The following is a 27667-nucleotide window of genomic DNA, read 5'->3' as shown; positions in this document are numbered from 1 at the left end:
ATGCCAGACCAGAGGAATTGGTTGTGATAGCCCGGCTTTTGGTGAGGATCTTGCCGGAACGCTCAGATATAGCCTGGGTCCATCTTGATCAGGATATAGTGGGGACATGATATGTGACGTCTGTCGGGGAGATAACGTCAGGCCTTCTGGACAGAATAGACCGTGGCGACTCTGAATGGGCCGGCAATAGGATGCGGGGGACATCTGTCTGTCGTATTCCACATGATACATCCGTTGAATGGAGGACAAGGTTTCTGGCTTTGACGGCCGGTAGTCGAGTATGTTGCTTCAAATTCGTTCCCACCACCCCGTCTGGTTCACCCCATCAATTGGCCCAAATCTTCGGGCGGCCATCTCGTCTGCGCAAAGCTAATGCACCGCTTAATACTCTGCAGAAACTTCCGCGTCACCTCGTCACTCATGATATGCGCCTGTTTCCCGCTCGAGCTCTCATGCAGCTTCTCCCTTGCGGACCGTTCGTGGATACCAACCATGGTCACACCGATCGGCCATGCCGCCTTGCCGATCGACAAGGTAAGATACTCGTCGTTTGCCTCGACGTACCGTCTCTTCTGGGCGGACCGCACAATCTTGCAGATCGGTTCAAGCAAGCTCGGGTCGAGGGATTGTTTCTCGAACTGCCGGAACAGAGGGGTGAGGTCTTTCAACACAACGAGATAGTTATTGTACGCGGCTTTGCCGCTGGAGGATTGCTTGATCAACTCATCTCGTTCGGAGAGTGCAAGCGACCATTCGGTGAGTAAGAGCGTGAAGTAGGACGCAAGCTGGCGGTAGAGGAATGCGTACTCTTTTGTTCCCGGTTGAAGAGGGAGGGTTGAGGGGAGGAGCATGTCTTTTTCCGCGACGGGTTCTAATGTGGTTGGGATGGGTCCATTGCTCAGCTTTGGTGAATTCGCCAGAGCGGTTTGGGCGAGGGCGTAGTAGCGTTTTAATCGTGCAGAGTGATCTTCGTCGAAGAGAGTAGCCGGTTCACCGAGTTCGCGGAGTTTGCTTCGTAGCTCGTCGTCGGGGATATCCTCCCCGGCTTCACCTGTACCTTCTTTCCCTTCGCCTGTCTTCCCGTCTCCAAGAGCTAGTTGGTCTGGTATCTCAGGCAGCCCAAGGCGTTTTCTTCGTTTCCTCTCCTCTTGCTGCTCCTCTTCTTCTCTCCTTCGCCTTGACTCGTCGGCCAGTTTCCGCAGTTTCTCCTCCCTACGCGCATTCCGTTCCTCTTCCTCCTCCTCGAGTTTTCGTTTCTTTGCAAGGCGTTCTTCCCGTTCGGCTGAGAGTTTGGCCTGTTCAGCGAGGTAGGCGGCTTGTCTGGACGCTTCAAGGTCGGCGCGGCGGACGTATTTACTGGACGTTGTGGAAGTGGGAGAGTTGGGAACTGGGGAGGGACTGGAAGGAGATTTTGAAGGCGGTGGTTTTGATTTGGCGATCTGGGCTGACATCAGGGATTTGAAGTCCATGTTGGGTGATTTTCGGGAGGCTTTTAGGGACAGAGAGAGTGGCCTTGTGTGGTGAACTGCTTTCTGAAGCCGTGACAGTAGGCAGATGGAAATACTACGGAATATGCAGGAACCTGATCGTCTGTCCAAACTTTCCCCACAGTTTTGGGGCTAGTGAGGCCTCCATGGATCAATAAAATCTTGTCCAGGGGCATAAAATTCTCGAGGACTTTGACTTCTCAAGACTTCTCTGTATCTCGAGCCTGAATGTGATCGCCGTTTATGAAGGTCCTTGAACATTCCACATTTCAGAGTAACATCTGGTTCAAGCTGCCCGCAATCAATCCGCCTGTTTGCTGTGCCTAGACTGCATTGAGGCTCCTCAGTAACATAGAGCATTTCCCCGATAGCCCGCACATTCGGGGGATGTCTGCAAAGAAGAAAAGCTCTATAACCTAACCAACAATCTCTATACAATACCCTGAAGATCACCCGTTTTTGTGTGCATTGGAAATGTCTCAACCCAGCCCGAGACAACGCCAACTATATAGGATGCTGCTTTGAGGCTTCGAATCATGAATTTCGTCCTCACCAAGTCGGATGGCGTATTACCCGTTCTGTGGGAGAGGTGGGTAATGGAAGGGATCTTGGATGAGGCAGAACTGCTGGTTTTGGCTGGATGACGGTAGGGACAAGCCCACTCCATTGAGCCGCTGCTGTCAAGAGGATTGTTAGCAAGCCATCTTTATTCTGCGACAAATTCTCTCCTTACATCGACCAACCTGCCCTGGGACGAGCCAACGACATTCATATATTGGGAGGTGAACATGCCGTGAACGCCGTCGCTATGCTTTCACGGTGGCCAACATCAGAGGAGGAAGTGCGACGATAACTGCGATGATGCCAACAACAGTCTCTGCAGAAAGATGCCTTGCAAATGGAGCACTGAAAGCTCGTCTACGCAGAATCTAAGAAGCAAATGACAGACCTATGCGTCTCTGTGAGGCGGGAACGCATATATATGGTTCTTTCGCCGTCTCTGTTGGGTGAACCTCGACCACGAGATATATTCTTCTAGCCAAATCCATGCTAAGGGACGAAGATATTGGCTGTCGCCGGAAGTTTGGACTTCACCAACGCCACAATTAGCTCAGAGCTCCGGCGTTGAAGGACTACAGGCATGTTTCCGAGATCGCAAGGCTCCGCCTTCAAAGAAGGTCGATTGGCAGAAGACCAGAACTTCACTGAGACCCCTCAAGGACAGACGTACGAGGCTTTGACAATAAGAATGACGACGAGCATCCTTGCACACTGTTTCGGCGCAAAACAGGAGCTGTGGGAATGTTGTGATTGGGGAACGCCCAAAGTACATAGCCTAGGGGCCATCACAGACCATATGCCCGGCGTACTTTCGTTGCTGGCCAGTCATTTGGGACAAGAAGGAGTAGCCACCATTGGCCAAACCTGGACGATGGCGGGAGGATGGATTCGATTGCCAGCAAAGGAGGCCCCAGGATCTCACTTCCCGCCTTCCTGTCACCATCCTCACTCCCACCCAACTCCCACCTCTCCCCCTACAGCATCTATGCACACATGATTGCGAGTCAATCCGCCCCATCGAACTTTCAGCATCAGCCAATCGAGTCCGATTTTATCCACTCCTCATTGCTTGGTTGCCATCGCTCCTCTCCCGGCCTTGCTCCAACGCTCTACCGCATGCTATTATAACTGCTCACTTCTCAACCATGGCGGTCGCTGCATCCAGTCGAGCTGCATGCTCGAGTCTTCAGCTCCGGAGCTGGACTATTCACTCCCAGCACCAGCTTCATCATTTGGGGCGGTCGCGCCCTCCACGTCTCCCACGCGGCCTGTGGTCACTTCTCCTTCTTCAGCCTTATTAATTAACCAGCCGTATGTATTGGTATTTAATCTGGGGGAGAAGTGAACGGCGTTACTCTAAGCCTACAAGACTTCAAAGGGCTTTAAGAAGACATCATATTCCAACTTTGCAGCAAAAATTCGGTAGAGCGCAAAAGCCTTCCACTCCCGAAGGAATCTCTATCCAGAGAGCTTTTCTGAACCCTTCGGCATTCTCAAGCATCCGGCTCCCCGGATTTTCGGTTCTTCAACAAGCACAACAACTTTGTGGATCCCTTCAACACTCAACCCAAAATTCCCCAGATGCCCTTTCCCATGACACTGCAATCGAAGTCCCACCAGGCGTCAAACATCTGTTGCAGCTAGACGCAGTCGGAAAGCCGAGGCAAGTTACTGCGACAGAATTCCTCAATTACTTTCCATTGCAGGAGCCTGATCACGTCCGCCACAACCTGAATGTGTTGGCACATCAAGCTGGAAACATCGACCAGCTTTTACTAGTCAGCTTGTCATATATCTTTGTGCAAACAATCACGTGGGTGACATCTACTTTGACCGCTCTGTGGACTACCTTTTACGTGAGGGCAAGATGGATTCGCTCAAGCGTCTGGTTCACTTGGAATCACCATGTATCTGGAGCTTCGAAGACCGACTGCTAATCTACGCGGCCCAGGAAAATAGGTATGAATTGGTAGACCTGCTGAAATATCTATGGGCTGGCCACTGCATATCTTCTCGGAGAATTCAGTCGTTCCTACTGAAAATGCTCTTGGGAGCAATCAAGCACAGAAATGAAGCATTTTGCTTGAGACTCTTGCAAGGAAAGATCTGGAACGACGAGGATCAAACGATCCACATCGATTACCTTATTGGTCAAGGACTTCTGCGGTCCAGCAGCGCAATATCTGCCAAGCGTATTTCCACTTCTTGCTCGGATGCCCGCGAGCGAGAAAACCCAAGTTCTGCCATGGGCTGTTTAGGCCGGGGTATCAATTGAACATGTTTGTTCTCTTCTAGCTGAAGGGGCCAACATCAACGCCATAGATGGCAAATACGAAGCATGTTGGAATGCGATTGGCTACGCCATTAATAGGGACGATCTTTCGTTAACACAGTTTTTGCTGCGAAATGGCGCTTACCCTGAATTCTATGGCGAACGGGTGAAATGTTTGCCTCCATTGTTGCTCGCCGCCAAAGTGGGCAACCCGGACATCTGTAAGCTGTTGCTGCAGGAAGGTGCCGACGTGGATTCGAACACATACAAGCCAATTTTCCGACCCTTTCCCCTTGGTATCCATGATTTGATTGTTGCCCGAGACTGCGAAAATCTGGTGCAGGCGGCTATATACGCCAACCAAACAGGCGTTTTAGAATACCTCATACAGCATGGCGCAAATCAATCCGGCTCGAATGGCTGTGCACCACTTGCTTTTGCGGCATTCACTGGTCTTCGTGAAGCTGTCGAGATCCTTATTCGGCATGGGGCACATATACACGAATATTCTAAAGTTAACGGATCCAAAACTGCCCTACAAGCGGTTTGCTTCAATGGAGACATTGACATTATATCAATTTTAGTTTACGCTGGCGCCAGGATCAGTGACCCTGCCTGCGGGTATGCGGGTAGAAGGGCACTACAATCTGCGGCCCTGAGTGGAAATATCGCGATTGTGACTTTCTTGCTGGAAATGGGTGCGGACGTCAACGCTCCCTGTGCTCCGACAGGTTGCCTCTCAACTTTGCAAGCAGCTGTTCTCTGTAAAGAAGAGGAGCTGGAAGAACTCCTGCTACGGTGGTGCGCGGACGTCAATGGGAACATCGCCAGGGAAGATGGACGAACCGCAGTAGTGGGCGGCCGTCGAAGCAGATTCAGAGTTGATATTCGGGCGTTTGATCGCAGCAGGTGCAGACCTTTCTCCTGTCGAAATGGAAGACGGAAGTCACTGTTACCCTTTTATCAAAGCAACACAATATGGTTCCATGAAGTCCGTCCAAATGCTCTTCGATCTCGGAATCGACATCGACGTCCGCCTAAACTCTGGGTTTTCTCTCGCTGGAAAAGCTATACGATACGTCGCAAGGGGAAGTGGGCGATGGAGATTGTACGCACAATTCTCCAGCACAGCTCTGCTATCCGACTTTCCTGTTGCGGGAGTCGAAAACTCCTGGATATGTGGGATGGGGTTGACGTAAGCTTCATTCGGACACTCGCAGATAGAAGGTTGGGTATTGACACAGAAGTTGAAGAAGATCCTTTCCGAGATTACAGATCATTCTTGCAAAAAGCGTGTCAAAAAGGGAGTTCAGAGGCTCTTGAATATCTTCTCTTAGGAGGTGCGGACCCCAACAGGCCTCACGCTTCAGATTCGGGGAGTACGGCTCTTCAATTTGCGGTCAGGAAAGGAAACTGTGACATTGTCAAGTTGCTGCTGCGACATGGAGCAGACGTCAATGTGCCTGCTGCTCATAACTGCGGGCGTACAGCTTTGAAAGTGGCAAGTGAAGTCGGGGATGTACAATTTGTGGAATTACTCCTCGACCATGGAGCAAATGTTGACGCCCCGGCTAGCAAATATTATGGAGTTACCGCTCTTCAAGCTGGCGCAATTGAGGGCTACATGCCAATTGCGCAGCTGATTCTTGCAGCTGGAGCGGATGTGGGTGCCCCCGAAGCGGAGGAAGACGGCAGAACAGCGATCAATGGCGCGGCTGAAATGGGTCGGTTGGACATGGTCAAGCTATTGCTCGATCATTATCAGCTCAAGGATGGCGAATCGCTCTCGGGTATCTGCGAGAAGGCCGCCGAGTACGCCAGGGTTGACAATCATTGGGCTGTTGTGAAACTTCTGGAAACCTACCAGAGGTTCCAGCAAAACCAGGGTCTAAATCACGGTACGCAGGACGAGGCACAACTACCCGAGTCTCGAACAAAGAGAGGTATAGACAACCAGGTGTGAACACAGAGCCGTCTTCTACGACTCTTACACTCTTACCCACTTATTCTTATACAAAATAGCGCAAGGCTGGAGGGGACAGATCCCATAGCTCTCAACAGGACTCCAGGGCTCTCTCTGGTCCTCAAAACTCAAACTCTCTTCACAACATGAAAACACCGAAGAAGAAAAGGCCATTCAGCAGTAATGGTGATTTGATTGCGAAAAGAATATAGCAGTAGTAGGTGGGGGGTATCTGTCCGTAAATGCTGGCTAGTACGTAGTTCACAACGAGAACAACAATAACAGATAACAACAACAGCAAGAAAGCAACTAGCAACCATCCAACACAACATCTCGAATCCCCCCTTCTCAGGGGCCTTCGTCTCTCCCGGTCACTCTCACGCTCTTCTCCTCCCATCTCCTCATCGATCGATACATGGATAGATAGATAGTTAGTAGATAGATCCGTATCGTTCTGGACTCCTCATTATCGTAGCTCGTCAGATTCTTCGGCTCTTTGTTCCAGAATCTCGTAAAATGTCGACTTTAGTTTTCCTTTCTCGTGGCTCGGCACTCCCGCATCTCTTTGCGGGCAAATCGTGACTCCATATTTTCACACATACAGACAGAATCGCTTGCCGTAATTTGAACTTGTTGCAACAGTAATACAGCGACCAGGGATGGCACATTGTCACAAATCTCTTTACCGGACCAACTTCGTTCCTGAACTAACCACCACAAACTCAACATCCCGGCCCATCGACCGCCACCGCTCGATTCCACCGCTTACCAACCAGGGCTGCAAGTTCTTACACTGACTCACATCGAAGAGGTTCAGTTTTTGACATCCCTCGACCACGCTCTGGACACCAAGGCCAGTTACCCGTACACACCCTCGAACAGCGAGTTCGCGAAGGGAGGTTAAGTGGAGGCCGATTGACCGTAAGCTCGGATCGGAGACAGCGCTGCCGCAGAAGGAGAGGTTCAGGTGGGTGAGATTCGGACAGCCCAGGGCAAGAACCTCGGTGGCCGTGTCGGAAAGTGCGCAGCAGAAGGACTGAAAGACACTAGTCAGCGAGCGACTTGACGACATTCGTTGGAAACGCCAACACTTACCAGGTCAAGCTGTCTTAGACCATTACCTGCCCCGTTGACGAGCCACACGATGCTCTGATCGCTGAGGTATGTACAGTCGGCCAGACAGAGTCTCCTCAACCGTTCAAACTTCACATTGCCCCAGAACTGAAACCCGGCATCTGTTATAGTCGTACAGCGAGTCAAGTCTATTGAAACAATCCGATTGTGGGCGTGTGTTGCGATATGCGCCATGGTTCGATCAGTGATGTGTTTGCAGTAGCTCAAAGTGATTGAGTTCAATTCTGGACATCCGATGACTGTTCCCGGGGGCGGTTGGTGTGGAGGAGCGTTGTTGCTAAGCTTGGTATTGAGTACAGGACGCTGCGAGTTGACTTTTGTGCGGCTGCTAGGTGCCTGAGGTTGTGCGGTCACGACCCAACCAATTATTCTCGCCAGCAACGTGTCGCTGACTTTCCGGCAATTGCTCAAGTCGACTTCCTTGAGTCCACGAGCCTTGTTTGCCATCTCCAGGATGGCTGGAGCAGTGACGTCCCAGACGCTCTTCATGCGCCAACCCTGGACATTGGCTCCGCATGTGTTCACCAGAGCGGCGAAACCTTCGTCAGTGACATGAAAGCAGTTGCTGATGTCGATGAATCTAGGTCTGTCTCCTACAAAAGGGCAGATGCGGTTGATTAGTATGTCGTCCGTGACTTTCCGATTATAACGTGATAGGTCAAGGCAGTGTAATAAATTAGGTGCATTATTGAGAACGTTCTGCCAATGGAGAGAAACTCCCTGTAAACACATCAACTCATGCAAGTCGAGGTATTCAAGAATCTGCGGCAGCAGCTTATCAGGGATACTTCCCCGATTCAACCCGCGGCTGGACCTTGGTCGAGGTTTGGGTCGGCCGCCTGGAGAGAAGGGATCGGAAAACGGAAAGCTGCTGCTGCCTTTGTACTCGGAGGTGGGAGATGGTGTTCCAGATGCAGAACTCTTGGGGGATGGGCTGGCCGTGTTAGTAGGGGATGATCGAGGAGACCGGCGTCTCTGATCTTTTGATGGTTCATCTGGAGGCGGCGGAGCAAGTGAACCCCTCCTTGATCTTGATCTGACCTTTTCCAGACCTTCACTCAAGAAAGGATCGGGATCTGAAGGCTCAAGGGTATTGTTGGGTTCTTCCGTCTGAGCAGGCTGTGTGGAACTACTGATTTCTGTGTCTGTAAACGTTACTCGGGGTCCATTGTGAACTTTCTTTTGTCTCCTCTCTTTCGAGTCTCCAATTTCAAGATCATGAATGTCAGGCGTTGCATCTGCGTCGTTCATGACAACGTCATTATCTGACGCAAGTCGCAATCGGTGCTTCGCCGTGTCCTCAATCTGCCGTAGGATACTCGGGGGACAGCGGTTCCAAAAATCCGCCAGCACATTTTCAGAGATCATCAAGCATTCGACTTGAGTTACCGATCGCACAGTAGCTGTCCGACGATCCGCTAACGACAGACTCACAACCTCGCCGAAGTACTGCCCTGGCCTGAGTCGGGCTTTTACCCGTGGTGTCCCCGGCACGCCATTCGGTTCGCCGGCTTTGTGTGGCTTAGGAATTGACACATGCCTCTCATCCAACACTTCAACCTCGCCGCGGACAATGAAATAGACCTCTCGGCCTCGGGTGTCTTGTTTGACGATGTCTGTGAATGGTGCGAAGCTTCTTGGCTGAGCACTGAGGCCGAGGAAATGAAGAATATCGGGAGGCAGAGAAGCAAACAACGGCAGCTCCTTCAAGGTAGCGCGGATGTTGACGAGACCATGTCCCAAGGCACTGGCTGTTGACACCTCGTTCGTTCCTGGGCTGGGCGATTTGCGCCGCTTGCTTGAGCTAGTGACGCTCCCGTCACTGTCTCTCATGTAGACATCGTCTCCAACCGTAGCTCTTGCTCTCTTGGACCCTCTTCTTTCGTGATTTGGGACATCTTCCGTGCCGAGCAGCACCTGCCTCTTCTTCTTTTCTAGTTGCGTCAGTCGTTCCAATGCCTCGTCTCGAATGGCCTGTTCCACGTCTGGATATTTTGGCAGTATCTTTTTCAGATCCTCCTTCTTCAGCACCAGGACCATACACCTTGTTCGGGCGACTACTGTTGCGGTGCGAGGGCGTTCCATGAGGATTCCGATTTCTCCAAAGAAGGCGCCGGGCTTTAGTTCGGCAAAGGTACTCTCGCCATCCCGAGACGTGACAGCGACAGCGCCACGGACGAGCCAATACATTGCTTTAGCATCTTCGCCCTCAGTGATGATGTAGTCGTTGGTGTTGTGCAGCTGGGGTTTGAGGAGGAGGCCAATGTCAGCGAGGAAGTCATCTGAGGTGGACTGGAAGAGAGGAAAAGAGCGAATACGTTCGATCAAGTCTAATGGCATGCCCTGAATCTGAGACGTTGCTAGAGGGGATTGTCTGGCAGGTCTCGACGGGTTGATCTTGGAGTCAAAACTGCGGACCAAGGAGACTTCTGCGGAGGGAGGGGCGGCCGTGCGGCCATGGTAGGGCGACAATGCTCGTCCATGATGTCGCCGCATGATTGTTGGAGGGTTACTGAGTCTGAGCGCGTGTCCACGCGAAATGAACTCCTGCTCTTGATGGAATGCCCCTCATCCCATGTTTCTCACAAATACTGGTGCGACTCCCCTCTTGACCGTGACTGCGCCTTCAGAAAATTGGAGACCAAGTCAAAGTCTCAGATAAAGAGTCGGTCTGCCAGATAGGTCTCCTGTTGGGCGCCAGTAGGAGTGTTTGTGAGTCCCTTGGCTTAGTAACGGTAGGGTCTGGAATGGCACGAGCTGGTCGGCACGGGTAGACGGGGACGAGGGTTCAACGAGGGTTTTCGCAGTCGCGCGGTGACGACTTTGGATCGATGCCGGATTTTGGGGAAAGCGGTGGGTCGGCAAACGCAGAATAGAGGTGGTCGTGGTGGAGTCTTGAGGTCAACAAAGCTCAACAAAGCTCAACACTGGTCTTGGGTCTCACAGGAGGAAGTCATATATGGATGCTTTGGAAAAAGCGCTGGAGGGAATTTCCGCATCCAAAGAAGGGCCTCAGGAATCCAGCGTTAGAAGCGAGCAAGGCAAAGAAGCAGAGGCGTGCAGCTGCAGCCCGCAAGTGTCAAACCAGGGTCCCGTCTATCCAGCGAGGCCAGCATGCACCAAGGTGGTGGGCGGTGAACTGTGGGTGGCTGCCGTGGCGGGGAACAGCATATCCATCCTGGAGAAGGCCGCTAGAACAATGTTTCGAGAACAGAGATGGAAGGATTGCATGACGCCGCCCACAGACAAGTTTTGGGTAAAGGAAATTAGCACTCTGCCACCCAAACTCTTCGTCTACATATGTAATACGCCCGAAACAGGGTTCATTTCCCTCCTGTTCTTTAGCCCACTAGCCTTTGGCGTGATTGCACTTTAGAATACTCCGAAATTATTGCTTCGTATTTATTATTGCTCTAGATCGCAAGATGGTGATACGGCCGATGGGAAGGTACTCACCTAGCAACCAGCATGAACTTCTCTCACCGCATCAGAAAAGAAGAGAACATGATACATATATGTAAAGTACGCAACGCGGTGGAGAGATAAAGCGACATGCGTCAACAGGGTCAGGGACCTATGGCGCAATCGCTACCATCAGCCTGCCGATGACAACTGAGACCGTTTAAGGACCCAAGCTGAGAATCCTAAGCGATCCAACCATACGGGCATGTGTCTCCTGCTGGCAATTTCAGGGCTCAGGGACTGACCGTGCCTAAACAGCCAAATGAACGAAGCCCACACCTGCATAGGCGCTGCCCGGAACAGCGAACTCCGTCTCCATCGGCCTTGCCCAGATAGAGACGCCAGAGGGTCTCTGAGCGTCTTCTGGGCATATGTACCCAGCACCAGTACAGTACCAGCGGGAACTGCCACATCGTCCACTAGAACACGTCCAGAACATTTCTTGATTGCAGTGAGTGGCTGTCAAAGAGAATCTTTCAGCCCTGCATCCGCTGTCACACCCTGCTTTCGATTGGAACGGTTGCTCCAGATTTGCCTTCCTGTTTCCCAAACCGTGCTGTGGATGCGAATCTGAGGCTCTGGCTCAAGTGCCTTTGTAGCTCCCGCTGTTCATTTACGTGATTTATCTCCCGTCGATGCCGCGAGATCGTGTTTTTACGTGTAAACCGGCGGTAACATTCCCTTCATCCCAAACTAGTCACATTCTCTTCAGCCAAATTCAAGGCTAGGTGTCGGCAAATGTCACTTAGCGGCTGAGCTATTTCTTATCGACTGCGCTTCTAAGGTCTCGAGGGTTTTCATCGTGGTTCGTCAATAGCCTCTGGTCAGCCCGTGACCAGGAAGTAGGTATGGAGGGCGTCGCTTGTCTCCTGGTAAGAGGCGAACTTCTCTGCCGATGCTGTTCTGGAGAATTCCGATCTCTGTCGGCTGTCCTCACCCCGAAATTTTTCTCTTCAGCCACGAGACGTAAGCTGGTGGGTTTCCTCGGAGTGACGCTGCCAGATCTTGCACGAGGCCGTACGCTAGGGACAATCTCAGCGCACTCCTTGCAGTTCGAGCAGCAGCAAAATGATCCAGTCCCCTTTTCCAGCTGTAGATGCCGGCCAGGGTCATCCCAGCAATAACTGTACTGCCAAAGTCCCTCTGCCCGGTCGCAACATCGTCATCGCCTCTTGCGAAAAGGCGAGCTCTAGACAGATCAACCATCTCTTCTGTGACCATAAATAGTGTCGCCCAGCTCGTACAAATAGATCCGAATCGAACACCTTCTTTGATTCCACCGAGCATCGCATGGTAATTTTTGGACTTTTGGTAGAGGAACCACCCTGTTTGGGTTGTCGGGAGACGATGCGCATTTTCGGCTCTATATCGATATGCGCCCTTTGTAGCCCCTTGAGAAGCTCCCAAACTGAAGCCGCAAGCAAAAGATGCTAACATTAAGGTGGGGGCGCGCAGAATCAATGGAATCGAAAGCCGTTCGTTTGGCCATCCTGTAAATCTGACCAATGCATCCTCCTCATTTGTTTCCACCTTGGAATCTGATTTGGGTGATAACGTAGGCAGCGGAGGTTCTACTTTGGAGGATAGTCGGAGATTGTCTTTGTCGTCGTCTTGTGAGACCTTGAAGGGCCACATCTTGCATTCGCGCTGTGTACAGCTGCGGGAGCCCGCAACTCCGAAGCTTTGCTCTCGCGTTCGATCTAATGGACGTCAACCCCAAGCTGCTCTCGAATTCAGCTTCACTGCTTTCAGCATGCTGATCCTATTATTGACGGTCAGAATGCGGCACACTGACAATGATGGAATGGATTGGTCGGTAGATGAGAAGATCTATAACATGGGTTTGCAGCTTCAGGGTGAAGCTTTGCCCAGCGCGTTGAGGTTAGTTCAAGGCTTGGCACACCCCCGCTTAGCCTCGTCAAGTGCAGCGGTTGCTCCTGCGTGCAATCTCTGCCTGCGGCGCGTCTAGTCGCGCCTCACCCTGCGAAATTCCAGAATTCATCGGTGTAAAATAATTCTCAACTACACTGCTGCGTCCTCAACTGGCAACTCGGTCAAACTCTGAAGCAGTTCTTTAGTCCTCATACCTACGTTAAGGCCTAGATACGTCGCCGTTCAGGTTCCACTGCTCGAGAGGAATTGCAGCATCGAAAACGAGATGGCATTCATCTCTCAGGACCAACTGGCCGAACTGCCGACACCAGATATGATCACTCTACTATTCAAGTGCCACAAGTCCACGACCGCACTGTCGGTTTTGCCAACCAAACCGTTCACCGAGATCAAAGCTCTCTTGCTCGCAGCCCTTGAATCACGCAACCTGAAAACATTACCCAACTCTAGTGCGCCTCTACCAGATGACCCAGAAGAGTTGGAATTTGGCGTGTTAGCGGACAAGAAGGACCCCAGCAAAGGCTGGGTACCCATGGACACCAAGGAGCAAGAGATCGCTGGTCCTAAGGGTGCCAAAACGAAAATTGGAGGAAGGCCCTCCGTTCTCAATCAGAACCCGCTTGGGGCTGGGCTGGGCGACGGGGCCTGGATAGCTTATCGACTGAAGGCGAGGCAGAAAGAACCACAAGTGAAAGTTGACGAGAATGGTACCCCAGACGTCGAGATAGACGAAGACCCTGGATTCGACGTTATCCTTCCAAGCTTTGAAGACGAGGCTGAGTGATTTTCGGGCCTCAACAGCCGGTGATACCAAGTGATTGCCAGCTACCGCTATGAATGACACAACGCAGTTCCGGGTCTATGCAATGCATCTTTACTGTGCCGCCATCTGTACAATGAATGGGACCGAGACATTCTGCATCTCAAGAAACATCGATGAATGGCTGAGTGCGGACCCTGCTTATTTTCTCGAGCGGCAAGCGTGCTGCAAGTCCAAGACAAAGTCGAAGCGTGCAGTCTCCAGGGGCGCTGATACAGTATGTGGTTATCATCCTCGGAAGATGGATTTCAGCCCCCAATGAGCTTATGCATCTAGTGAGGTCAAGGGATTGATAGTCTTGGTTTAGTCTTGCAAAGGGCTGGCCGAGCGAGGGCACACTTTCAGGGTCGATCGCAAAATGATGCGGCTTGCTGCTGTGAGTTGGGTGCTATATCTGGAACCCTGAAAGTGGTTCCCCCACAATTATCTCTATGATAGGGCTGAAGGGGCTGACAGGTGGGTGACACTTTGGCACAATTCCAAGTCCTCCCCTGTCCTGCGACTCGCAGATGACTGGTCATGAGACAAATACCAGTAAGAGGTGCGCCTCGGTCAAAGGCAACCAAACTAGTTAGGCAGCTAGAAGAGGAGCCCGTCCATCAATTGGGCGGATGGATGTCATTAAGCAGATTCCAACCCGGGACGCAGAGAGGCTGAAGAGCTGCCTGTCCTAACTACCAGCGAGCCAGGTCGCCAGGTATTGGGTGCGCCGCAAACCCCTCGGGCTTGGTAGGCGTCTTCTTCTCCATCCCATCCCATAATCAAAGGGTCAGCCCGCCTGCCCGCTTCCATCAATTACTTGCGTCGAGCACTGCAGCTGACGCTTGGTTTGCCCTTTGGATTGTTTCCATATCACACTGTCCAAGAACACGCTGTAGCATCTTTCGATCCCCTCGTGGCGGATGCGGTTTCAATGCAGCGGCTTTTCAAGAGCAACAAGTCGCAGGCCTCCATAGAAGACCCTCAGACACACCCTGATCCACATCCCCATCAGCAACAGCAGCAGCCCCAGCCTCAGCATCAGGGACGTCAACAGCCTTTTTTCGACCACCAGCAGCAGCACCAACTCTATCCTCAACCACCTTTACAAACGCATCCATTGAGCGACCTTCATTATCAGGGACAAGCCTCAGATCACCTGTCCCAACCTCAGCCTCCTCCAGCTGCCCCTCCGCTCTTGGGACGCACCCAAAGCGGTCGCAGTCCTTCCATCCCCGACGTGTATGGAACTCAAAGGCCGCAAGTAAACATTGTGCCTCCTCTGTCTCAGCAGCAAGCCTTCATTCCCGAAGGCCCCGCTCCCATTCCAGGACAGACAACATTTGGCCAGTCAAGACAAGTTCGAACCATTGAAGACAAGGAACACAAACGATCGAAGCGCAATTTCATCACAAGCCTGATCAAAGACAAGAGCAAGGACGAAGATAAACAGCGAGAAAAGGAAAAAGAAAGCGGCCCCCCTGAGCGCAAACCTCTTGGACGATCAAGCTCAGTCCATCTTTTGAGAAAGTCGCACCCTCCTGATCACCCATCCCGCGACTCGTACTCAACGCAGACCTCCCCCCAGTCTCAGCATCCATCAAGACATTCGACCTATTACCCCCCTGCGTCATCGACCGACGCTTCAGTCGCACACATAGATCAGGCTGCGGATCAAGCCCAATACGAGCAGTACCAGAGGCCTCAAGGACATTTCGACTCTCCACAAAGCCAATTAACACATCAATCGGTCGACTACGCCGAAGACGCTCCTCACTTCAGTCCGCAACAAGACAAATATCACGCATATTACCAAAGCGAGTCTGCCAGCACCTCGGAACACTACCTGCCCTATCAACCCCCGCAGCCCCGACCCAACAACGTAGACTCTGACCCGTATCAACACCTTCGACCACCATCCCAAGCATCCCTAGGCCCTCCTTCTCCCATCAACACCCCTGCTCACCCCCAACTTGCTCAAGACTCTCGCCCCTCCACAGCGGCCACCAATCGTTATTCGGCTCAATCGGCCACTCAAGGTCAACAGCCAGTCCAGACTGCCATGGCAAGAGGCGATCACCCTAACGGGAGCATTCGCCAGCAGTTGTCGCAGCGAGAACCCCGTTCTGAAGATCAGAGTCAATATCAGAATCAAAGCCAGGCCGACCCGAGAGTGAGAATGTCTCAACAAGCAGCGTCTGAACAAGGTCGAAGCACGCCCCCTCCAAGGAGCCGAGAGGATATCAGTCAGTTGGATTATAACCAACTTCTCCAACGCCATGAGGAATTGCAGGCGAAATATTCCAAAGTCAAGCGATACTATTTTGAGCGGGAGGCTCAAGTGACTCAGCTACAGAACACCGTGGCAAACCAGCGTCTGTCGATGTCCAAAACGTCGCTGGATGACGCTCAATATACGGCAAGATTTGAGCGTCTGAGTCAGGCCATTAACAACCTTTCCTTCAACATTCGCAAGAATTGGCGGGCGATTCCGCCATGGCTGCGACATGTGTGCAACCAGGATGCTCACACTGTCGGCACGAAAGAAATGACCGCAATAGGGCGAGCTTGTATTACTCGATGGCTATACGAGAGTATCTTCCAGCACACGTTCCACCCAGGCATTGAACCATCATTATCGGCGCAGTTGAAACACATCGAACACAACTTGCGTCGTGGAGGGCAGGCTGGCACTCTGCTGACCGACGAGCAACGCGACGATTTGACAACCAAAATCACGACCTGGCGACTCACCACCATTGAAGGTCTGCACGACGTGCTCAGTTCCCAGCAAGCGGAGCATTACATAGAGACGATGAACAAGCATTATACTCACCAGCTCACCGAATCACTGAAAGCCAACTTGACAGACCCTCCGCCCCCAGGATTAGTTGAAGGGGTTGGCATGATTGTTGGACAAGCCATTGGCATTGCGTCCAATATTCCACTGGAGTCGCGCGAGATCTGTATTGAATATTTCATGCCGGGTACTCCTGTGAACGAGACGTACATGAAAATTGAACCGCAAATAGTCGCCCTGACCAACCCTGGTCCAGACGAACGGATCCTCCAACAGCAAGCAGCCCAGGCGAAGGCGCAAGAACAGGCACGAGCGCAAGAAGAAGGCGACCAAATGAGCACAGCCAGCACAGAAGATGGGCCGCGCGACCGTGACGTCGAGGCCGAAATTCGCGAAGCCGCTGGCAAAGCTGCATCGCAAGCAGCCCAACCCCCAGGCGCCGGAGGCCAACAAGGACGAAATGAAAGCGGGGCAAGCGCCAGCAGCCAGACGACGGTCAAGGGTTCGAGCGAGAAGCACTCCAAGAAATCAAGTTTCCTGGGTGGCTTCGTAAACAAAAAGCCCTCGATCTCGTCGCGCGGTGAGAGTCGTCCCGAAGGTGCTTCCGCAGGAAACGACGGCGAGGATCAACGCGGACATGTTCGACACAGTATGGCAGTTGATCCGGCGCAGCTGGCCCCTCCGCCTGGCGCGAATGAAGGCCGGATCAGATTCGCAGCTTTCTTGGCCGTCGAGGTCCGAGGGAAGGGACCGACATCGAATGCGTCGGGAGGTGGCGGCAACAATGGAAAAGAGCCTGGGTCCGCAGCCACAGGAGCAGCTCCCCAGACTTCTGTCAACGTCCTTTTCAAGGCGCCGGTCTATGAGTTCTAGGTGTCCCGTCGAGCTCAATGGGAGGAAGGTAGAGTTAGAGGCGGGCCGCACAAGGTATACGAGAAGGGGTCAGGGGTCAGGGGCTGGGAGCCAAAAGAGAAGCCTTTTCTTTGTTCTTCGTATTCCCAATCGTTTCCTTTTCGAGCTATGCAGCGTCGCCATTCTCATCTATACATTTTGGTTTGCAGTTGTTGAGCGAAAAAGATAAGAAGAGGACGACGTGGGACTATAATATCGGCACCGAAATCTAGAGCCATGGACTCAGAACTGGGACCCCGTAGCAATAGCAACTCGTCATTTATTGTTCGCTTACGTCTTGCTTCAGCTAAGCGAGTGCGGAGGGCGCAGCGAACAAGGTCAGTGGCTGCGTAGAATCCATTGAAAGGCTCGAATTAGCAGTTGGTTTTGGGCAGCTTGCAACCCTTTCCAAACACTTTATTTTGCCCTTCTGTCCCCCCCCCCCCCCCCCCTTTTTACTGACGCTTCGCATACGCGCCTGACAGACGGCGGGGTCAGTGGTGATGCTTGTGTGCCAGTGGTCGAGAAGAGTTTTCTTTGCACCCTCACTTTGTTCAAAACTAGTTGATAGCATGCATGTCCATTGTTCTTCCTCCTCAGCGCCACCCTCAGTTGCCGTGACAGCAAAATAGAGGCAAACTTCCCCTTCGCGTTGCCTCTCCCAGCCTTTCCTATTCTTCTACTTCTACTTTTTCCTTATGGCTTGCTAAAAACACATTCAACGCCTTCTTCTGTCCTACAGGGATTAAATTCCGCCAGGTCTCCATGCCAGCATCAACGAATAAGATCGAGGATCCATGTCAGGAATGTCGTGGTATGTCACCATTCTTTTCCCGAGACGCGGGCTGGCTTGTTGACTGATGGCTGTCCCAAGACCGCCATCTGAAATGTAAGTTCCGCTACTGACAGCTCGCCCATGTCTTCATCTCGCCGCGCCTTCTTTCTCCCGATCCTGCTCCATTCTGCACATGGCTGTTCTGCACGAAGGCTCCCCGACGTGCCACAAGAACCACCTTTTCTTACCGCCCCTGTCATTCCCAGCCCGATCCCTTCTTCGTTGGCTGGTATCACCGCGTTGAACACAGCTGACATCCTCAGGCGACGACAATCATCCCAAATGCAAACAATGTGAACGTCTCGGGGAGAGGTGTCGGCGCGGAAAGGGCAAGCTCAAGTTCCGAGTCGGCTCCAGCGCGAGATACGATGCCTCCTTTTCCAAAGATCAAACATGGCTCGAGCAGACCAAAAATGGTAAGCCTGTGTAACCGTTGGGCAAAATTTTCACACCTCGGACTCTGCGTCCTGGAAGAGGGGGGAAGCGATCATCCAAGGTCATCCATCTTGATGCTCATTCCGCAAACTTCTGTCACGTACTGCGGTCCACAATACCATCGCCCACCAGTTCATGTCACACTGCTCGAGGGCCACTTTGGCAGCAGCTACTGACGCTGTGTCCCCGACCATCCCACTCGGGCCCGGGCACTCACCGACGATTGGCCCTATTAATTCATGTGCTAACAATGCCTTCTAACAGCAAAGTTCCAATTTGTCGACCAAGGTCCGGAGCTGGAAAACTACTACTCCCAGGACGACCTCGTGGTGGTTAGCACCAAGACAAATGCTCAAGACGAGAGACAGGAAAATGCCTCTGGACCACCCAAGCGTTTCGAGTCCTCGGTCGAGGCCGAGCTGTCACCTACAGTTCGCAGCGCTCCTTCCTCCGACCTCCCTCCTTTCTTATCGCCTTTCAATACAAATCATGAATCAGTCTTGCCACATGCTCCCATAAAACGGAGGAGAACTGCAGATGCCATTCGGCCAGAATATGAGGCCAACCCCAACCGATCGCCCAACACTGCCTACGACCCAATTCGGTCCCAATACCGAATTTACGACTTTCCAAAAGTTTTTAGCTCCACCAGCCCGGACGGCTTTCCATATATGCCCGAGAAACATCACGTTCCCAAAGTAGTAGAGGCGGAATACCGTCGACTGGCAGATTCGGCTGCGGCCAAGATCCCAGAAGACCCTCTACTCTCTCCCGCCATCTGGAAAGAAGATTTCTACTGGCCGAACAAATACACCACTACGCAATGCGCCTGTCTGATGCGATACTATATTGAAAATCTTGCGCCATGGGTAAGTGATCTGCTTCGACTTGAATATCTATCGTAGAGCTGACCAGGGGAGTTTGATGTGGGAGACCCAGCCAGACATTTCACGTTGGCAGTTCCTCAACGAGCCAGGCGATGCCCTCCGTTGCTCAACGCGATCTTCACTCTAGCAGCAAGACATCTTGCTTCGCTCCCTCAATTCAAGACGACAGACGGTGTCATCCAGTACCAGAACATTCTGCTTCCCAAACTGACCGAGGACACTGCTGTCAGATATCATAATGCGTGTATTGCGTACCTTATCAAATTGTCTAGCGATCCAAAACATGTTCGAGACGAGAATCTGCTTGCGGCTGCAGTCATTCTCCGGTATTACGAAGAGATTGATCCGTCACTTACCAACGAAGATAGCAAGACTCTTATTCATACCTTTCAATTATTTGCCAACGCCCAAGCGAATCCTTATGCTTATATGATGGACGACGAGAAACATCCTGAATACCTAAGACCGGGGTCTGCTATCGGGCTATTCGAAAATAGCCTCGCTTACTTGAAAAGCTTTCAGCATGCGTCATTTCGGGTGGCTCTACGTCAAGAGTTGACAATCGCTTTTCTGAGGCAAAGGTCTGTACGGCTACCTCTAGAAACATGGACCATCCTGCAAGGTTTCGACAAAGCAGAGGATTTCATCTGGTCCGACCGACACCTCTACCACTGTGCGAAAGTTTTACAATTCTGCTTTGGCGGTGATGGCGGTACGGGCAAGACACAAATTGAACGATGGAGTGAGCTTCGAGATTTCGAGATCCAATGGGATCAATTCAAGCCGTTGTCGTTTGCGCCTATTCATTACCAGGAGCCAGATCGCTCCAAGGGGGAATGTCTTCCTCATATATGGTACATGGCGGAGGTCCATGCCACGGGACTGTTGGCTCTGGACCTGGCTCGGATTCTATTGACAGTCTACAATCCAAAAATACCCCGAATCGGCCCAGGGGTAACAGCAGCTCAAAAGAGAATTGCAGAAGAAGTGCACGACATCGTGATTCGACTCTGCGGGACTGCAATGTCTCTGGGTGGGACAGCAGCATCAAATGCTTCGTCACAGCCAGCAATGGTGCAAGCGTATATGGCGGTTGTCGTCTGCGGGGAGTACTTTTCGGATCCGCTCGAACAACGGGCTCTGATGGGCATTTTGGACAGGTTGAGGGACGAACATGGTTGGCCCACAGGAAAAACTGCTATGCAGCTGAAAAGGGAATGGGGATGGCCTTGACGGATTTGAACGGATGTCTATACCCCGTCATGTTGTTGTTGTTCTTTCAATATCTGGACAACTTTTCTAACGAGGAACAGCTTTTTGGAGCAGCATGGATTGATTGCTCGGGAAACCATGGAATGAATAACGGCAGTCTACACGCATGGACATGGATATGCCCGAATGATTTTGGGGTTCCTGTAACGGGTACGGGAACACGCAAGGAATCCCGGAAGTCTTTTCTGATACGACCAACATCATTGCCCCGATGACTTGTGAATGAAAAATCTGTTCGCCCGATACGGTTCGATTGTAGTGAGTCAGACTAGACGAAGGCGGCGTCAGCCTGAGCTTTGGCTGAGCCCCATTGAGCCTCCTGAAAGTACGTCGTAGCAGTCTGATATTCGAATAGGGCCGGTGTAGCTTCCTAGAGCGTTGCAGGTTCTCTGCTTACAAAAGCTTGAACTTCCCTATACATGACTGCCTCCAAATACAAGGTACTTCGCAAGCTGCCATCAAGGACGAACGTGTGGGGCAGAAATCAAGACTAACGGCTGCTTAACTGGCCAGCGAGCTGGCTCTGTAACAGTTAGAAGTTAGTACAGTATACCAGGAGAATACTTACCTAGCGAGCTAGCAGGCTAGCTCGATAGGTCGCTAGGTAATACGAGGTAGTTTAATTGTGTGTTGACAGGATGCCGTCATCGACTGCTCCGTGGTGATGGTACCGCCCCAATGCTGCCCCTCCTTGGCCCCTCCTCCATTGATGTGCCTGCGATACATTACTAATTGACCGTGAGACAAACAGAACCTCGACACAGACGCAATTGCGCCATCCGCTCATTAAATAATTGGAGTCAAGTCTCCCTTCATCTTGATTACTTTTTCTTTTCTTTCATGCTGAGGAATCCCCCCGGATCCTGCCATTCTCTGCTGAAGAAAACAGCTCTCCTGCTACCGACGAACCGTCTCGGCCAAAAACTCTCCTCTGCCGTCCTGCATCACTGCTTCTGTCAAGACCCTTGCGACTCCCATCTATGATGTCGAACAACCTCTACATTGCGGATACACCTGCCGAGGTGTCCCAGGCAAAGGGCCTGCACCTCATCACGCAAAACACTCCCAACGGCCAAGCCACGCAGATCATGCTTGAGGAACTGGCGGATGCTTATGGCACCACGTGGACCACCACCCTCATCAACATCATGACCAATGAGCAGAAGAAAGAGTGGTTCCTCCGGCTGAACCCCAATGGGCGTATTCCTGTGCTCATCGACAACGGCCAATCCCCTCCTTTCCCCTGCATCGAGACGAGTGCCCAGCTGTTATATCTGTTGAAGTTTTTCGATCCTGAGGATAAATTCGGCTTTAAAGATGAATTGGAGAGGAATGTCGTCTTGCAGTGGATGTTCTTCTTCCATGGCGGAGGTGCCCCGTACCAGGGACAAGTGAATCACTTTACAAGGGCGGCGCCCGAGAAGATCCCTTGTAAGTTGACGTCTGCGCGTTTTCCAGCCATATTACCTTTGGGAACATAGTCATGCTGACTTTTGGAAGACGCCATCAATCGCTACAAGAATGAAACCCTCCGCGTTTACGGTGTCCTGGAAATCCGTCTCTCTGGCCAATTCACGGGTGAACCGCGCGACTACCTGGCCGGTCCTGGCAAGGGCAAGTACACCGTCGCAGACATCAAGACCTGGCCCTGGGTGAAAGGCTGGGAGAGAAGCGGTTTCACCCAGGAGGAGATGAAGCCCTTCCCTCATCTGCTGAAGTGGATTGATCGGATCGCTGCGAGACCCGCGGTCCAGAGGGGCATTGGCGACAAATACGTGCAGAAGTAAGTGAAATAAAACCATGCCTTTAAAAGTGAGGAGGGAGATTTGCTCTGGGACGGTCGAATAAGACGAGAATTGCACTCGATGTGAAAAGAACTGCACCCCAAGGCACAAGATGACGACCACTGGAGATATAGAGCAAAACGAATTGAGGAAGGGGGAGAAATGCCCCAAAAAGCCCCATATTTCCCAATGAGCTGAGCCAGCGGTCGCAAGAAACTTGATGTCTAAAAGTGCCATGATCCTCCCTCATCACACATTTTGTTCGCAGTGAGATTCACAATCGCCGCTCCTGCGTCTTGCCTCCGTCTCTTTGCACACACAATTCTCTGCTCCCACTGTCGCTCCTGCTCCCACTCCTCTTCGCGACGAACTCCTGCGAACATCCCAGCTGACCTTCTTGTGCGCCCCTTTCCTCGGAGAGGGGCGCGTTTGGTCGCTTAGATCGAGACTCTGAGATACATATACGTATATATGTGAGCGCGCCTGTATTAAGACCTAGAAGCGAAGGGGTTTCCTGGGTCTTCTCTCTCCCTGCGGCCGGGTTAGTCGTTGTCCTGCCTCTCTATCGCCTCTCGAGGAAGAGAGGGAGATGGGGGAAGAGAGTGCCCTGCGGTAGGAAGAACTTGTATCGACTCCGCTTTCGGCTTTCTAGTCCTTATACCTCACCATGACGTCCTTGAGGTGTCTTCTCAGCTCGCCCTTCCTCTCATCACTGCACCAGCTACCATCGATGGCGTGGCCCACGATCCTCTCCCACTCCCTCTTGTCCAGCCCAAAGGCCTCTTGCACCGCACAGTGGTTGTCCAGGATATAACCGCCGAAATAAGCTGGGTCGTCGCTGTTGATGCTGAATTTGACGCCGTTGTCCAGGTAGGTCCGGATCGGCAGGTCGGCAACCCTGGACACGCAGCGGAGCTTGACGTTGGAGAGCGGGCACATGGTCACCATGATGTTGCGTTGGGCGAAGAGCGCCATGACGCTCTCGTCCTCGGGCAACTTGATCCCGTGGTCCACGCGCATCACGTTCAGATGGTGCACGGCGGACGCCATGTAGTCGACGCCGGCCTCCTCCCCGGCGTGGGCGGTGCGGTTGAACCCGCGCCTCTCGGCGTCAGCGTAGATGTCCCGGTACAGGTGCGGCGGGTTGCCCTTTTCCGTGGACGACAGGCCCAGACCCCTGATCACGCCGGTTTCCAGGTGCGGGATCGCGTCGCGGTACATCTTCTCGCCGTCCTCGACGGGCAGATGCCGCAGGACGCAGACGATGAGTTCAGAGGTGATTCCAAAGTCCACGGCCGCGCGCTTCTGCGCCGCCGTGAACCCGTCCACGATGGCGTTGTAGGCGACCCCCCTCGACGTGTGGGCCTGCGGATCGAAGAAGACCTCGGCATGAACCACGCCGTCGCGGTGCGCGCGGCTGAAGTACTCGTATGCCAGGGATTCAAAGTCCGCCGGGGTGATTAGCACGGACATGCCGATGAAGTAGTAGTGCAAAAAGTCATCGAGCGAGGTGAAGCGGCGGTAGCGGGCCAGGAGCGTGTCAATGGACTGGAAGGACGGGTCCTCTGTGGGCGAAGGGAGCGAGATGCCGTTCCGGGACGCGAGGTCGAAGAGTAAGGACGGTTCCAGAGAGCCTTGACACAGAGGAAGATGCGTTAGCTTAGTTAACTTATACGGTCCATCCAGAGTATGTATATACTGGCGAAGGATCGAGCACGACTCACCTTCGAGATGCATATGGTGCTCGCACTTGGGCAGAGCCTGGAGGAACTCGTGCATTGGTCCTTGACACATTTTGCTTGTCTGTTCGTTCTTTTTGGTCGTGGGAGTCACTTCAAAAGAAATCCTTTTTTTCCTTTTTCTGTCTTTCTGCCGCTTCTTCCCTCCTGGGGAGCTGGATTTCACACTTGTCCCGCCTGTCGGCCTCTCTGTTTGCTGTCTATCTACCTGCCTGATGACGAATTCGTTTAAAACACCTAATCTCACACACACAAAGAGAGAGGAGGAGACGCAGTGTATTACGAGCGAAGGTTCAAATCCCCTTTCAAAAATCCAGGATGTTGAAAATGGGGTAAGCAAAGGCGCTCAAAGGGGAAATTTAGTGTACACTGGAAAGAGTCGGCAGGTAGGTGATATAGGTGAGTAGGTGGTAGGTAATACTTATCTCCTTTAATTTTTTTTTTTCTTTAGAGTGAGTTGGGATCGGTGACCTCCGCGCCACGAGGACGAGGAAGGCTTACACCCTTAGCATGGTCAGGTAGCTCCCTAGGTAGCCGATTGAGTTGATTTTTTTTACTTCGTTTCCTCCCCCTCTTCTTACCTCTTTCGCCTCTTGTTTTGCCTTTGCGGGCTGCGGACCCAACCCTAGCCACCCGACTGGATCAGGGGCTGTAAAATGACGTACCATGGTGCTAATAGGATGGAACTATCATATATCGTTACAGTAGAATGGAATGTTTGCTGGCTTATCGAGAGCTAGTCGCGGAGAAATGATTCACCCTACATATTGATGCTCAGATATGTACCATCAAAGCATCTCCGTCCCTCCCTTCCTTGCTACCTACCTTTGTGAGATTGCATATCTATGAGCAGCCACTCCAGGGTACCGAGTCCGAGTTGAGCAGCGCCCCCAACGTGCCGTTGTGATTATGTCGTGTCGGGCTTGCTCGTGCAGTTGAGGTAGGAGAGCGATTTCGGTTTCATAATCTTGCTCTCGCCGCCGACAGGTCGTCCCAGTCGGCCGCTGTGAAGACGACGTACCGATCTCCCCTCAAGACATACAGCGGGTCACCGCGCACTCGCGCCGGGTCGACGCCTTCAGACCGAGGCTGCACCTTGTCCTGCTTCAGCCCCATCGAATTCAGTGAGCCCGAAGGCACTATTCGGAGGAACAGCGGTACGGCGAAACCTGGGAGGTCTCTTCGCGCATGCCTGGACGTAACGGCGTCAACTCGGGGTTCTGTTGGCAACCAGGGGAGTTTGAAAACAAGCATGTCAAACATGTCACACACCTCAGCAGTCCAACCAGGTCAAAGGTCTGCGCAACTGTGGGATCGAGCATCAGTGCCGCGCATCCCGCTCTGCCGTCATGGTTCGGCAGCTGGACGCCGTAGACATTGGCGTCGATCACGCCGGGGTATCTGCCCAGGCATTCCGACACTTCGGCCGTCGACACGTTCTCGCCTTTCCATCGGAACGTGTCCCCCAAGCGATCCAAAAACGACCACTTGCCGTCCTTGTCTCGCTTGAGCGAGTCGCCGCTGCGGTACCACAAGTCGCCCTTGCGAAATACGTCTCGCGCAAACTTCTTCTCCGTCGCCTCGGGGTTCTTCCAGTAGCCGACGAAGCTGGCCTCCGAGTCTAGCCGGAATAGAAGCTCTCCGCCAATCTCATAGGGCATCCGCACTGCAAATCCGGTCTCGGGATTGCGAGTGATGCTGTTGGTCTCTGCGTCGACCAGCACAGGCACAATCTGGTCGTGCAATTGCCATCGGCGTATCCAACCATCATGACCTACGGCATTGAGAAGAAAGTCTCCTTCCTGGATGTTAAGGTGTGAGAGACCGCCCTCGGTGGAGCCGTAGAACTCGCAGACCCTGGGGATGCCAAATCTTTCCTGGAACCGATTCCACACATCTGGCCTCATGCCATTGCCATACACCATTCGGAGGGAATGCTGGCGGTCCAACGGCGTAGGCGGCCGAGCAAGCAGATAGCGGGCTATCTCGCCGACATAAGTAGCCACGGTCGAGCGAGACGTTCGGACCTCGTCCCAGAACCGCGAGGCCGAGAATTTCTTGCTAAACGAAACGATCCATCAGCTCCAAAACCGAGCATTCGGGCAAAAATGTCCCCTTCACTGACCCTATGCACAATGTTGTCGGCATGAGCATGCAGATGATGACGGCCGAACCTGCAGTGGCGTGACACATGGGCATGCAGATGTACCATCGATCCCCCAACCCGCCGGCCGCCTGAAGCGGTTGAATGCCCATCTGGGTGAACTGGGAGGCGAGTCGCGCGTAGTATCGACCAGTTGTTGCCATCACCCCTTTCGGATACCCGGTCGTGCCACTGCTCCGAGTCAGCTGAAATACTATATAATACCTTCCAGCCGCCAACCCCCCGTCCGCAATACAAAAAGTTAAAGTGTGGCGATGGAAGGACCTACCTACCTCGTATACCGCAACGCCAGTTTCGTCTTCTCGCCAGCATCCTTTGTATACTCCGCGTCCGGTATCTTCACGGGTATTCTCGAGATGCGGGCCCTGAAATCTCGATCAACAACGTATACTACCACGCCCAGCTGCCGCAACTCTTCTTCAATCTCAAACACGCGATCCTTGAAGTCCTCGTCCACGAGGAGCACCTTGCACTCTGCGATCTTGACACTGTGCACCAGCGCTCCGCCGACGAGGTTATAGTTGATCAGCGCCGGGTAGCAGCCGATACCCAACAGACCGAGCCAACCCAGCACAAAGTCCGCGCTGTTCTGCAAGTAGAACCCGACACAGTCCCCCGGTTTGACACCGGCTTCGTTCAAAAACCACGCCGCGTACTGACACGCATACTCGCGCGCTTCTCGCCAGGTGTAGTTGTGAATCGTCGGGGGGATGGTCGACGGGTCGGAGTACCAGATACAAGCGTCGTCTGCGAATTGGTCGCAGTTCTCGCAAAAGGTCGCCCAGATGTTGATCTTGTTTTGCGCCTTTAGGCGCGCCTGGTGGCGTGCCCCGCGGTGCTGATAATAGATATGCGACAAGTCTTTCGCTAGGTGGTACTTGGCGTTAAGATAGGCCGAAAGTGCTGCGGCGCTGGCGAGTGCAGCTGTGGCTGTTGCTGCTGCTGTGGTTAATGTTAGATGTTAACGTGTTGCAGTACGTTGTTATGAAGCCACCCTACCCATCTTGGACCTTTATTACAAGCGTGGGTAGGACGACTCTGCAGTGACAAAATTCTACAACTCCAGTATTGTACTGATTTGCAACATGAAGGCAGGTGTTTCGTGCTTTGCTGTATGGTGATGGAAAAAGCCAAAGTCGAAGTCTATTATCTCCTAGTGATCGTCTAGCATGGTTTCCTTCGATTTATTACAATGGCAAGGCTAGATAGAAGCGGGGTGCGGAGAGTCCCCCACAGTAGCGAGTACCCCACAGTGTGGAGGGCCGAGGCGTAACCATGGCCCCCACGGC

The 27667-nt window shown here is 52.6% G+C and overlaps 10 protein-coding genes across 10 annotated transcripts; 5 read left to right on the top strand and 5 right to left on the bottom strand.

Moving 5' to 3' along the window:
- Window positions 1-317: 317 nt before the first annotated feature.
- On the bottom strand, window positions 318-1469 carry Z519_11371 (uncharacterized protein; the record flags this gene model as incomplete). The annotated part of the gene is made up of 1 exon (XM_016769083.1): window positions 318-1469. The coding sequence occupies one exon, from the start codon at window positions 1467-1469 to the stop codon at window positions 318-320; it is 1152 nt and encodes a 383-aa protein (XP_016614929.1).
- Window positions 1470-3915: 2446 nt separating this feature from the next.
- Window positions 3916-6283, top strand: Z519_11370 (uncharacterized protein; the record flags this gene model as incomplete). The annotated part of the gene is made up of 2 exons (XM_016769082.1): window positions 3916-4312; window positions 4344-6283. 2 exons carry the CDS (start codon window positions 3916-3918, stop codon window positions 6281-6283), a joined length of 2337 nt encoding a protein of 778 aa, XP_016614928.1.
- A 682-nt stretch (window positions 6284-6965) lies between these two features.
- On the bottom strand, window positions 6966-9913 carry Z519_11369 (uncharacterized protein; the record flags this gene model as incomplete). Its single annotated transcript, XM_016769081.1, has 2 exons — window positions 6966-7319; window positions 7379-9913. The coding sequence occupies 2 exons, from the start codon at window positions 9911-9913 to the stop codon at window positions 6966-6968; spliced, it is 2889 nt and encodes a 962-aa protein (XP_016614927.1).
- A 1899-nt stretch (window positions 9914-11812) lies between these two features.
- On the bottom strand, window positions 11813-12514 carry Z519_11368 (uncharacterized protein; the record flags this gene model as incomplete). Its single annotated transcript, XM_016769080.1, has 1 exon — window positions 11813-12514. The coding sequence occupies one exon, from the start codon at window positions 12512-12514 to the stop codon at window positions 11813-11815; it is 702 nt and encodes a 233-aa protein (XP_016614926.1).
- A 523-nt stretch (window positions 12515-13037) lies between these two features.
- Z519_11367 (uncharacterized protein) lies at window positions 13038-13556 on the top strand (the record flags this gene model as incomplete). The annotated part of the gene is made up of 1 exon (XM_016769079.1): window positions 13038-13556. One exon carries the CDS (start codon window positions 13038-13040, stop codon window positions 13554-13556), a length of 519 nt encoding a protein of 172 aa, XP_016614925.1.
- A 949-nt stretch (window positions 13557-14505) lies between these two features.
- Window positions 14506-17244, top strand: Z519_11366 (uncharacterized protein; the record flags this gene model as incomplete). The annotated part of the gene is made up of 1 exon (XM_016769078.1): window positions 14506-17244. The coding sequence occupies one exon, from the start codon at window positions 14506-14508 to the stop codon at window positions 17242-17244; it is 2739 nt and encodes a 912-aa protein (XP_016614924.1).
- A 783-nt stretch (window positions 17245-18027) lies between these two features.
- On the top strand, window positions 18028-20652 carry Z519_11365 (uncharacterized protein; the record flags this gene model as incomplete). The annotated part of the gene is made up of 5 exons (XM_016769077.1): window positions 18028-18076; window positions 18137-18151; window positions 18361-18513; window positions 18797-19401; window positions 19453-20652. The coding sequence occupies 5 exons, from the start codon at window positions 18028-18030 to the stop codon at window positions 20650-20652; spliced, it is 2022 nt and encodes a 673-aa protein (XP_016614923.1).
- A 1022-nt stretch (window positions 20653-21674) lies between these two features.
- Z519_11364 (uncharacterized protein) lies at window positions 21675-22478 on the top strand (the record flags this gene model as incomplete). Its single annotated transcript, XM_016769076.1, has 2 exons — window positions 21675-22122; window positions 22192-22478. The coding sequence occupies 2 exons, from the start codon at window positions 21675-21677 to the stop codon at window positions 22476-22478; spliced, it is 735 nt and encodes a 244-aa protein (XP_016614922.1).
- A 645-nt stretch (window positions 22479-23123) lies between these two features.
- On the bottom strand, window positions 23124-24269 carry Z519_11363 (adenosine deaminase; the record flags this gene model as incomplete). Its single annotated transcript, XM_016769075.1, has 2 exons — window positions 23124-24109; window positions 24200-24269. 2 exons carry the CDS (start codon window positions 24267-24269, stop codon window positions 23124-23126), a joined length of 1056 nt encoding a protein of 351 aa, XP_016614921.1.
- A 905-nt stretch (window positions 24270-25174) lies between these two features.
- Z519_11362 (uncharacterized protein) lies at window positions 25175-27381 on the bottom strand (the record flags this gene model as incomplete). Its single annotated transcript, XM_016769074.1, has 5 exons — window positions 25175-25406; window positions 25487-26271; window positions 26336-26549; window positions 26651-27320; window positions 27378-27381. 5 exons carry the CDS (start codon window positions 27379-27381, stop codon window positions 25175-25177), a joined length of 1905 nt encoding a protein of 634 aa, XP_016614920.1.
- Window positions 27382-27667: the final 286 nt, after the last annotated feature.

Source organism: Cladophialophora bantiana, assembly GCF_000835475.1.
Source record: "Cladophialophora bantiana CBS 173.52 unplaced genomic scaffold supercont1.21, whole genome shotgun sequence".
Lineage (NCBI taxonomy): Eukaryota > Fungi > Ascomycota > Eurotiomycetes > Chaetothyriales > Herpotrichiellaceae > Cladophialophora > Cladophialophora bantiana.
The sequence above is the reverse complement of the archived record's forward strand: the minus strand, read 5'-3'. Positions and strand labels throughout refer to the sequence as shown.